At 50.9% G+C, this 12,162-nt stretch overlaps 1 protein-coding gene across 2 annotated transcripts in view; it reads left to right on the top strand.

Moving 5' to 3' along the window:
* The first annotated feature begins 9,988 nt into the window (after positions 1-9,988).
* The window catches only part of PRPSAP1 (phosphoribosyl pyrophosphate synthetase associated protein 1), a 32,555-nt gene continuing 30,381 nt past the window's right edge, over positions 9,989-12,162 (top strand). Inside the window, exon 1 of one of the 2 annotated variants that reach the window (XR_003682939.2) lies at positions 9,989-10,491. Coding sequence is in view for 1 of the 2 variants with exons in the window: in XM_007099778.4 (XP_007099840.1) it covers positions 10,322-10,491 (170 nt within the window). In the remaining variant the exon portion in view is untranslated. The remainder of the gene's footprint in view (positions 10,492-12,162) is intronic. The other variant, XM_007099778.4, reaches the window with a different exon arrangement.

Below are 12,162 nucleotides of genomic sequence, written 5' to 3' on the forward strand. Positions count from 1 at the left end.
GCTTCCCTGGTGGCGCAGTGGTTAAGAGTCCGCCTGCCGATGCAGGGGACACAGGTTCGAGCCCTGGTCCGGGAAGATCCCACATGCCGCGGAGCCGCTAAGCCCGTGCGCCGCAACGACTGCGCCTGCGCTCTAGAGCCCGTGAGCCACAGCTACTGAGCCCACGAGCCGCAACTACTGAAGCCCGCGCGCCTAGAGCCCGTGCTCCGCAGCAAGAGAAGCCACCGCAATGAGAAGCCCGCACACCGCAACGAAGAGTAGCCCCCGCTCGCTGCAACTGGAGAAAGCCCGCGCACAGCAACGAAGACCCAACGCAGCCAAAAATAAATAAATAAATAAAAATAATAAATTATATATTTAAAAAAATAGCTGTTCTCTGTATCACTCGTTGGGTCCACAGATGCGAGTAGAGCCCCTACCACGTGCCAGGCACCAGGAGGTCACTAGGGGTACCTTCTCCCAGATACATTTTGTGAGCCATCCCGGCGCCACACACATTATTATACATAGGTCCTAAAGTGGGAAAACTTCCAACAGTGTAATCTAAATGTTCATTTTTTATGAAGCTTCATGTTAAAATAGAGCATGGTTCTGTAGTTCTTGATGTGCGCGTCCGGAGCCTGTGCTCCGCAGCGGGAGAGGCCACAGCACTGAGAGGCCCGCGTGCCGCAAAAAAAAAAAAAAACAAACCACAAAAGACTTTTTGTAAAAAATAAATTTATTTATTTATTTATGGCTGTGTTGGGTCTTCGTTTCCGTGCGTGGGCTTTCTCTAGTTGCTGCGAGCGGGGGCCACTCTTCATCGCGGTACGCGGGCCTCTCACCGTCGCGGCCTCTCCCGTTGCGGAGCACGGGCTCCAGATGCGCAGGCTCAGTAGCTGTGGTTCACGGGCCCAGTTGCTCCGCGGCACGTGGGATCTTCCCGGACCGGGGCTCGAACCCGTGTCCCCTGCATTGGCAGGCGATTCTCAACCACTGCACCACCAGGGAAGCCCCCACAAAAGTTTTTAATAAGAGGGAGGCGAGGGTGTCAGAGTGGGTAAGGATATGTGAATGGAAGCAAAGATCAGAGAGAGAGAGATGTGAGGATGCTAGGCTGCTGGTTTTGAAGATGGAGGATGGGGACCACTAGCCGAGGAGAGAAGTGGCCTCTAGAGAGTGGAAAAGGCAAGGAAATGGATTCTCTTCCAGAACATCCAGAGGGAAATCAGCCTGCCAACACCTTGATTTTAGGACTTTTGACCTCCAGAACTAAGATTGTGTAAGTGTGTGTTGTTTTAAGCCACTTGGTGGTAATTTGTTACCACAGCAATAGGAAACAAATACAACTTCTAACACACTACATAATTTACTCAATTATTATGTTTATTTTAAAATTGCTCTCCCCCTGCTAGGTGTACCTCTCCAGGGTAGGAATTTTTGTCTTTTTTTTCCCCTCGAAAGTATCCCAAACAACTAAAACGGGCCTGGCAAACAGTAGGTGCTCAGTAAATGTTAATAGATGGATAAATGGATAGATGTAGAAAGTGAGAGAAAGAAACCAGAATCTGCCATTCCATCCATACTCTGGATCCGACTCTGGGGCTGTGGGGTTGCATCCGTCTTCTGAGGGGATGGGTGGATCCAGTCCTTTGCCTCCTGGCTGACTGCCCCCCATGCCAGCTCCTCTGGGCACCGTCCAAACTTCAGGAGCCCCAGGGCAGATCCACCAGCCCACGGCCAAGTGGACACCCAAGTGGGAGACAAGATGTTCCTCTCTACTGTCCCACGCACTTTACAGAGACTCTACTGTGTCCCCAACCCCACTCACCCCCACCTGGTTTCAAGAAAAGCCAGTCAAGTCTTCATGAAGAAGCAGCCTCTCACCCTTCCTCTCTCCCTTTTTCTTGAGGCAGGATGCCATGACACCAACTACCCATAGTTGGGCCAAACTTCACAGGTTAAGACCACCGTCCTCCACAAGACTGTCCTACCTCACACACCAGCAGCAAGTTTGGGGGGCCCCTGGCCACACTCACTTTTGACCAGCTGGCTACAAATTTGGGGGTTCCCACTACCCCCTCAGGTTCAATAATTCACTAGAATGACTCACAGAACTCAGGAGAGTGCTGTACTTGCTATTACAGTTTCATGATAGCAAAAGGATGCAAATCTGAACCAGCCACAGGGAGAGACGCCTAGGGTGAGGTCGGGGGTGGGGGGCGGTACCAAACTTGAAGCTTCTGGCGTCCTCAGGGACACGTTACCCTGTTGGCAGAGCACTGCCAACCAAGGAAGCTCACCGAGCTTGGGTGTCTAGAGTTTTTATTGGGGTTTCATTATGTAGGCACAGTTGGTTAAGTCATTGACCATTGATTGAACTCAATCTCCAGCTCCCCTTCCTTCCCCAGAGGTTGAGCTAATATCACGTGGTTTATCCTAAACTATCAGATAGAATTGGAGGGGCCCACCGTGAATAACTGACACTCCTATCACTCAGGAAATTCCAAGGATTTAGAGGTGACCTCCCAGGAACCAGACAAAAGCCAGCCAAATGCTGGATTACACACAGGATTTAAAGAGTCAGTGCTGCATGGCATCTCCCAGCCAGCCCCCTGCTGGTAGTTCTCTGAACATAGAACGTGGGGTGCATTTTATTCTTGGCAGTAGGCTCTGGCAATTCTTGGAAAGCAGGAAAGATCCTGCCAGGCAAGTACCTCCCTCCACCTTGTCACACATGCATCATCTCATTTAGTCCTCACCACCACCCCCAGGCAGGTATTACTGTGATCACCGTTCCACAGATGAAGAAACGCAGGTACAGGTTGACGGACTCCCCCAGGTGAACCAGCAGAACAGGACTGAGTCCAGGTCTGTCTGACTCCAGAGCTGCCCCCTCATGGGCCACGGAGCCCTGCCTCCTGCCCCCCGACTGGTGTAGTCCTACCAGCTCCTCAGGCGGCCTCCAGAACACCTCTCTTCCTCCTGCAGAGCCCTCCCTGTTCTGACCCTCTGCTACCGGGCTCACCACTCTGAACGCCCCCTCTGCTGTTGCCTCTACTCCTGACATCTCTGTTCCCCGCCCACGATCTTTTTGGCTCCAAGTTCTGAGAACGCTTAAACGTTAGGTTCTGGGAGTTGGACGCCTGCCATAACCTCTCTCTGCCCTAGAATGATCTTCATCCGCGTCTGACCTCAGCCCCAGCCCTCGTGGTTGCGGCTGGACCACCACGCCTTCTCCGATGCTAGAACCCGCATGCCAGCCTGCCCTGCTTTCTCCCTCTTGTGGCCACACTGTCATTCAGGCTTGCCTCTAAACCTCTGGCCTTGAGCACCCCACCCTCTTCCTCCTCCAATCCGCTGTCCCGAGGCTGTGGGGAAGGAGAGGAGGGGCAGTGCTTCGAGTGGGGACCACACGCAGCTCCGTGATGCTGCTGGGACTCTGCGAGCCCCGTTTCTCCTCCGCGGCCGCTCCCTTCCAGCCTCTGCCGCCAGGGGAGCTAGTGAGGCCCGCACGGCTGGAAGGGGAGAAAGGGCCGCTGCTTCCTGTCTGCGCCTTGGTCACCCGAGCATCCCCCTGACAATGGTGACATCTGGTTCCAGGCTCCAGTGTCCCTGCGCTCCCGGAACCAGCCTCTGTGCCTCTCAGAGGTACCGCACCAGCTGGGCAGTGCCTCCTCGCCAGAGATCCGAGTCCCAGCTCCGTGGGACCCCCTCCTCCAGGCTTCTAGAATCCCATAATCCCAACCTGTCCTCTTGGTTCCCCATTCATGGGGGTGGGGTAGCTGCTTCCTGTGGTCTCCCAGCGTCGGCTTTCTGCCGCTTCTATCTTGCAATACCCATTTAACCAATTCTCTATATTAAATTCTTTGTTAAAATAATGAATGTGTTGGGAATTCCCTGGCGGTCCAGTGGTTAGGCCTCTGCGCTTTCGCTGCCGAGGGCGAGGGTTCAATGCCTGGTCAGGGAACTAAGATCCCACAAGCTGCTAGGCACGGCCAAAAAAAAAAAAAAAGAAAGAAAGAAAGAACGTGGTTTGTTTTCCTGGTTGCCTCTGACCTAATGAATATGTATAAACATTTCCCATCTCCCTTCACCTAATAGCTCATACGCGCCAGACCTTGTTCTGTTTGACATGTATTAACTCACTAATTTTTATTATCCCCACTTTACAGGGGAGTAAACTGAGGCAAAGGGAGACATAATCGTTTGCTCGGGATCACACAGCTGTTAAGAGTGGGCTCCGAGAGCCTGGCTCCCGAGATAACACTCATCTACACACGCTGCAGCGTCTCACTGCTGACAGCAAGTTGGTGTAGCTGGGGCATTAAGTGACCACATAATGTTCCCGTTTATGGATGGACGAGAGCTATTTTTGGATATTTGTATCATGTGGGGGGTTTTAGCTATTAGAGAGCCTGGATCCCCTTGAACCTGACACACTTAGGACACTTGAGCCAGGAACCTTACACATTTCTGAATTATTTCGGTCCATGATTTGTTGTAACCTGTCTCCTTAATGTTGAACCTTCTATCTTCTCAGCCCCGACTCCCCTTGGCCTTTTTCCTCCTTCCATGTCTTTCCCTATGAGCCCACCTTGCCAGCGCTGCTGTAAATCTGGAGATACGGGTGAGGAGACGTCTCCTGCTTGGCAGACTCTAGAAGGTACTAGGAGGCAGTATGGTCTCACCTTGAATCAGTCTTCAACGAGGTGTGGGTACCGGTGATACCCTGAAATGCCTCCGAAGGCCTCCACCAAGAGTTCCTGAAAACCCCATGACAGAAGAGGTTCTGTCCTACCGAGACTCTATGCTGGATTCCATTTCAGACTTTCCCGCGGCCGGCAGGGCAGCTGCTCTCTACCACTGCCCTTGCTGAAGCTGGGAAGGGTCACTCCCAGCGCGCTCGGCTCTGTCTGCCCAGTATTTTGCCCTCGCCCCCAGCATGGTTTCTGGTGTCCTATGGAGAGAATCAGCTTAGAGATCCAAGTCGGTATTATTTTTAGAACTAAAGATCATTCAGTCTCAGCTTGCTTGGGCCTGTTCAGGGAACGAGAACAGGGAAAAGTCTCATATTTTTCCAAAGTTCGTGTCGGAGTAGTGCAACATGGAAGCAACACTTCTGAATCGTTGCCTAAAATGTTCCCCTTTGTTGCAAAGACTGACCTTGTCTTCCAAATAATTCATTCCCCGGGGACAAGGCTGAGCCATTCTAAACACACTCCTCTTTGTCTTCTCTGCTTCTTCTCGGGACCATTCTTTGTGCCAAATCTGAACCTGTACTTTCTCTTCTCGTTTTTAGAAGAGAGGAGATTATATTTCCACAACTCATGCTGAACCTGCAGCCCAGTTAGCAACAGGATTTGTTTTTTTTTGATAACTTGAAAACTGAAATTGGGTTGAATATGGAAATGTCACCTTGCACTGAGCAGAGCTGTCTTTGTTTTTGCAGGAAATGTCCAGCAGGTTTGGAGCCTCAAGGATCAGACTCTTTTATAGAGAAATATTTTAAAAACAACAACAACAACAAAAACTGGAACTGAGCAAGAGAAGTCTCACTTCAAACCGCAAAAAACACATTCTTTGCAAAATGAGCAGACGCGTCTTTCTACTCAGTCCAGACCCTGTATTGGTCTGGGTTCTCCAGAGAAGAAACAGAACCAACGTGATATCTATCTGTTTAGAAAGCAAATGTTGAAGAGCTCAAAGGAAAAATAAAAAACTCCACAATCAGAGAACAAGCAGATGAACAATAATTAAGGTAATAGAGAATTTGACTACAACTAACAAACGATCTAACCAACAGACGTAAAACACGCACCCCCAAACTGTAGAACACATATTCTTTTCAGGTGCATATAGGGCATTTACCTACATCGATCACATGCTGGGCTACCAAGGTTGTCTCAACACGTAGCAGAGGATTGAATTCACTTAGGGTGTGTTCTCTCACAAAGTGGAATTAAATTAGAAATCAATAATAGAGCTCTAGAAATTTCCCAAAGTTTAGAAATCGTGCAGCACACTTCTAACAATTCACAGGACAAAGAAGAAATCACAGTGAAAATTACAAAGATTCTCAGACATAAAAAACCATGTCGGGACTTCCCTGGTGGTCCAGTGGTTAAGACTCTGTGCTTCCACTACAGGCGCACGGGTTTAATCCCTGGCGGGGGAACTAAGATGCCGCATGGCGCGGCAAAAAAAACAATAACAAAACAAAGCCATGTCATTTTCAGCAAATGGCAAACAGCTCAGAAAGCCACAGACCTAGGGCGTGGCCTGGGGAAAGCAGGGAGATGGAGAGGGAGACTCAGGCCGTATCAGGCTAAGGAGTTTGGGCTTATAAACTGTGGAAAGCCCTGGAGGCTATCAACCAGGGGATCTGCTGTGTGGATGTAGAGGGTGGACTAGAGATACTGGAGGGAAGGAAGGACGGAACGTGAAAGAATGAGGCCAGTTGGGAGGCCCCTGCCTGAGATACGAGATCAATAGCTGTTCTCTGGGGCTTCCCTGGTGGCGCAGTGGTTAAGAGTCCGCCTGCCGATGCAGGGGACACAGGTTCGAGCCCTGGTCCGGGAAGATCCCACATGCCGCGGAGCCGCTAAGCCCGTGCGCCGCAACGACTGCGCCTGCGCTCTAGAGCCCGTGAGCCACAGCTACTGAGCCCACGAGCCGCAACTACTGAAGCCCGCGCGCCTAGAGCCCGTGCTCCGCAGCAAGAGAAGCCACCGCAATGAGAAGCCCGCACACCGCAACGAAGAGTAGCCCCCGCTCGCTGCAACTGGAGAAAGCCCGCGCACAGCAACGAAGACCCAACGCAGCCAAAAATAAATAAATAAATAAAAATAATAAATTATATATTTAAAAAAATAGCTGTTCTCTGTATCACTCGTTGGGTCCACAGATGCGAGTAGAGCCCCTACCACGTGCCAGGCACCAGGAGGTCACTAGGGGTACCTTCTCCCAGATACATTTTGTGAGCCATCCCGGCGCCACACACATTATTATACATAGGTCCTAAAGTGGGAAAACTTCCAACAGTGTAATCTAAATGTTCATTTTTTATGAAGCTTCATGTTAAAATAGAGCATGGTTCTGTAGTTCTTGATGCCAGGCTGAGACTAAATGCGTAGCCTGAGGGCGCTTCCCGTGACATTCCGTGCCTAAATCCCAGCGCCTCCCTCCATGCCTGAGCCAGTCTGTGAGGGCAGCTGTTTCTCATAAGTAGCTCCCAGATGGTTATCCCAAATTCATCTTTTATGACCCTTCTTCCCTATCTTATCAGTGGAGAAATAAGGTAAGTTTGTAGGAACTTAGACATTGAGGCTTGGTGAAGGTGAGTACTTCGAATCTTAAATTTTGTGATTTCTCATCAGAGAAATTGATGATTAATCCTAGTGAGAGACCCACAGCAGGGTGAAGAAGGTGGGAGGACTTCTTATTAAAAACCACAAAAGGGCTTCCCTGGTGGCGCAGTGGTTGAGAGCCCGCCTGCCGATGCAGGGGACGCGGGTTCGTGCCCCGGTCCGGGAGGATCCCACGTGCCGCGGAGCGGCTGGGCCCGTGAGCCGTGGCCGCTGAGCCTGCGCGTCCCGAGCCTGTGCTCCGCAGCGGGAGAGGCCGCCGCATTGAGAGGCCCGCGTGCCGCAAAAAAAAAAAAACAAACAAACCACAAAAGACTTTTTGTAAAAAATAAATTTATTTATTTATTTATGGCTGTGTTGGGTCTTCGTTTCCGTGCGTGGGCTTTCTCTAGTTGCTGCGAGCGGGGGCCACTCTTCATCGCGGTACGCGGGCCTCTCACCGTCGCGGCCTCTCCCGTTGCGGAGCACGGGCTCCAGATGCGCAGGCTCAGTAGCTGTGGTTCACGGGCCCAGTTGCTCCGCGGCACGTGGGATCTTCCCGGACCGGGGCTCGAACCCGTGTCCCCTGCATTGGCAGGCGATTCTCAACCACTGCACCACCAGGGAAGCCCCCACAAAAGTTTTTAATAAGAGGGAGGCGAGGGTGTCAGAGTGGGTAAGGATATGTGAATGGAAGCAAAGATCAGAGAGAGAGAGATGTGAGGATGCTAGGCTGCTGGTTTTGAAGATGGAGGATGGGGACCACTAGCCGAGGAGAGAAGTGGCCTCTAGAGAGTGGAAAAGGCAAGGAAATGGATTCTCTTCCAGAACATCCAGAGGGAAATCAGCCTGCCAACACCTTGATTTTAGGACTTTTGACCTCCAGAACTAAGATTGTGTAAGTGTGTGTTGTTTTAAGCCACTTGGTGGTAATTTGTTACCACAGCAATAGGAAACAAATACAACTTCTAACACACTACATAATTTACTCAATTATTATGTTTATTTTAAAATTGCTCTCCCCCTGCTAGGTGTACCTCTCCAGGGTAGGAATTTTTGTCTTTTTTTTCCCCTCGAAAGTATCCCAAACAACTAAAACGGGCCTGGCAAACAGTAGGTGCTCAGTAAATGTTAATAGATGGATAAATGGATAGATGTAGAAAGTGAGAGAAAGAAAAGAGTCAAGGATTCTCCTGAGACTTACTGACTGGGAACCTCACGTTATGTTTACTCACAGAGGGAATAGAGGAGCAGGTGCAGTTTGGAGAGAACTGAGAAAATGAAGATGGGTTTAGTTTGGGGTATATTAAGGCTTGAGGGGTTCTGTGGGATATATATATGGAAAAAATATATCTATATGGAAAATGTGAAGGGAAGTGGTTTCCTTTAGTTTTAGAAGGTAACATGGCTTATGGCTGGGTCCATCGGCTGAACTTGTGTACAGGTAAATAATTTGGTCTAAGCTATTTACCCCATAGCCCATTTGCTTTTTTCCTTTCCTTCTTTCTTTTCTTTCTTTCTTTTTCTTTTTCACCTGCTCTAGGAGAGAGGGGGTGGGTGCATCAGTAATTCTGGAGAGCCAGCTGGAATGTGGGTCAGGCTGCTACAGGCCCTGGGGCGGTTCAATTTCCAAATCCTGAAACTTCAGGCTTGTGAGGCTTCATGACACAAGAGTCACAATCAGTTGCTCCCTCAGGCCCAATGTCACAACAGGCAAAGTCCTCAGAAGGTGGAGAAGCAGGAGATCAGCTCCCCTCCCCAATCCTGAAACTTCAGGCTTGTGAGGCTTCATGACACAAGAGTCACAATCAATTGCTCCCTCAGGCCCAATGTCACAACAGGCAAAGTCCTCAGAAGGTGGAGAAGCAGGAGATCAGCTCCCCTCCCCAATCCTGAGGCAACTGATAACTAGTGACTCAAATGCTTCCCTGCCCTTTACTTTCTTCTTGGACCTCATTCAACAGGTATTGATTGCGTGCCTCTGGAACCCATAACACTGCCCTGGACACCGGGAAATACGAAGAACTAAGTGACATACGATCTTGCCCTAGGAGGACTTACAACCTAGTCGGGAAGACAGATGTTCACAAAGCTAAATAAAAATAGAAGCAACTATACATGGTGCCATGCACGGTACCTCCCAGCGGGCGAGGGCGGCTTGCTGTGGTTGAAGTATCTAGAAAGACTCAGTGGAGCAGATGTCACGTGAGTGGGTCTTTAAGGGACTGGAGCACATGGAAGTGGAGGAATAAAGGCTTTTCTGATTGAGAGCAAAGACTGGCAGGAGTGCCTTGACTCGTTCAGAGAGCCTTGCCTTAGGTGCAGATGCAAGTTTGGAGTTTGTTTGGGGAATAAAGATCAGGCTCAGGAGTACACCACCTTTTGGGCATTTTGGTATCCCAGGCAACCACCCGGAAATAACCCCGCCCTCCACTTTTCAAAGCAAGCCCAGCCTAGCGCGGCGCATGCGCCTCGCAGGGCTCTAGCGCTGTGTTATCATGGAGGCGCAGAGCTAGATCGTCAGCCACCTCGGAGGCTGACATTTTGGATCCTGGCGGAAAAGTTGGAAAGGCTGGCACCACTGCCAAGTCAGACTGCACCACCCAAGAAGATGAGAGCAAAAGAACTCCCGTGGAGCGACAAGATCAGGCGGCGGAGTGAATCCGTGATGCTTCCCTCGGAAAAAAAAGCTTGTAGAGAGTTGCCCACCGCCCTGCCCTCATCTGAGATGGTGACTGTGCGGGCACTCTAGCCGCGCCTTTTCGATTCCCAGAGGGGGCGGTGCCGTCGTCGCTGGCTTTGAGGTGGCTGCGGCGCAGGTCGCGGCGAGCTCTGGTTGCGCCAGAGCCCGTAGTAGTCTTTTGTACGAGGAGGGTGGGGGCCTCTGACCTCTTCCCTCCTGTGCCGGGTTTCTCGGTTCCTTCCCTACGCGGGCCTACTGCTCCCCCGTGCAGCCCCGCCGCGGGCCGGCTGTAAGTGCGCTCCCGGGCCGGACGATGCCCAAGAAGCTGCTGCTGCTGCCCCCGCTGTCCGTGTCCTCCACTTTCCGCGCCCTGCGAGCCTGCCCCGCCGCCCGCCCGGCCATGAACGCCGCCCGCACCGGCTACCGAGTCTTCTCGGCCAACTCCACGGCTGCCTGCACCGAGCTGGCCAAGCGCATCACCGAGTAAGGGGCGGGGATGTCCCGAGGGGCCCCTCCCGGGAGACGGTCCTTGCTCTTTTTCGCCTCCACGTCCCCCGACCCGGGCAAGGGGTAATTTGGCCCCATCGTCCTGCCCCTGGGGGAGGGAGTCGCAGAATCCTGCCGTTTCAGGTCTGGACAAACCCTTGGAGGTGACAGAGGATCACCCCCCCCACCCCCCCCACCCCCAGTTCTGCAGCTGAAAAGCGTTCGTCTGGCTCTTGCGTCCCCCGACCCGGGCAAGGGGTAATTTGGCCCCATCGTCCTGCCCCTGGGGGAGGGAGTCGCAGAATCCTGCCGTTTCAGGTCTGGACAAACCCTTGGAGGTGACAGAGGATCACCCCCCCACCCCCCCCACCCCCAGTTCTGCAGCTGAAAAGCGTTCGTCTGACTCTTGCTGGCTTCTCCCCACCCCCGGGTCCTTGGACCGCTCGCCCTGCTTTCGGCTCCCCACTCCCACCTCCCAGGCGGTGGTGAGGATTCTGTAACCACTGGATTAGCGCTTTGGAGAGAGGGGCTCTGGGTTTGGCTCCCTTTCCCACGGTTGGGGTTGACCTCTGAAGCTGGTCATCGCCATTCCCAAGTCTCCCCGAGGAGACGGAGGCCCGCACGTAGTTAGAACACTGGGGACGGACGGGGCGGGTGTAGTAGGTGGGCGCAGCAAGGAGGGCCTTGCAGGTGGAAGACCCGCGAGGCGCAAGGTGCACCGACAGAAGCAGAGGTGTAGGGGAGGGCAGGGAGAACAGGGCAACCCTAGGGGAGCAGATTTGTCGGGATTGGTGATAGAAACCATGGTCTAACCGTATTTTGTAAGTCAGTTGGATTCGATCAGTCTTTGCCTTTCCTTGTCTTTTTCACCTAAGGAAGCCTCTGGCCTCAAGTGGCCTTTGGGGTCTGAAGGCCTTGCCAGTCTTGCCCTGGGCAAGAGATTTGATTTTCCTGAACTTCATTGGTAAAATAGGGATAATTCCATCTGTTGGACCCAGAACATTGTGAGCACGAACAAAATAATGTAGATCAAGCATCTAGCAGAGCAGAGGCTCATAGTGGCCCTCTGAATAATACATGTTTACTAAATGGTCTCTTTTCTAGTTGGCTCTTGTGAAGAATCCCAGAACCCTAGTGTAAAGGAAGAGGCTTTTGAGCCCTTTGCAAATAAACTTGTTATAAAATAAATAAGCTTGTCTTATAACTTTTAAAGTCATTTTCACATTTTAAACAACCTACATTAGAGTTCTGTGGGTTTTTCAGAGTTGATAATTAATGGCATGAAGATATTTTCAAATTCTAGATGAAAATGTAGAAGAAAGGGGAAACTTTAGTCATATTTTCTCAGTAATGCCTATGTTCTTTTCAGTTAGAGTTTTGAATGAGATTAGAAGAGTGTAAAAAAAAAAAAACCAAACAATCCTTTTGCAATCTATACCTAGTTTCTATTTCTAACCTCTGATTATTTGTCTTTCTTTTTGAGGCCAACTAAAATACTAATTTTAAGTATAAAGCTTGTGTTTGTTTATTTTGGGTCAGATTTACCACAGTGACCTTGCTAAGAGAAAGCAGAGGGAGGAGGGCAGATTTAAATAGTGGTTTTGCTTTTTTGTTTTTATATTTGGTTCTTGAAAAGTTTGTTCCAGAAAAGTTTTAAGTTTTAACCAC

This window comes from Physeter macrocephalus, chromosome 14, assembly GCF_002837175.3.
Source record: "Physeter macrocephalus isolate SW-GA chromosome 14, ASM283717v5, whole genome shotgun sequence".
Lineage (NCBI taxonomy): Eukaryota > Metazoa > Chordata > Mammalia > Artiodactyla > Physeteridae > Physeter > Physeter macrocephalus.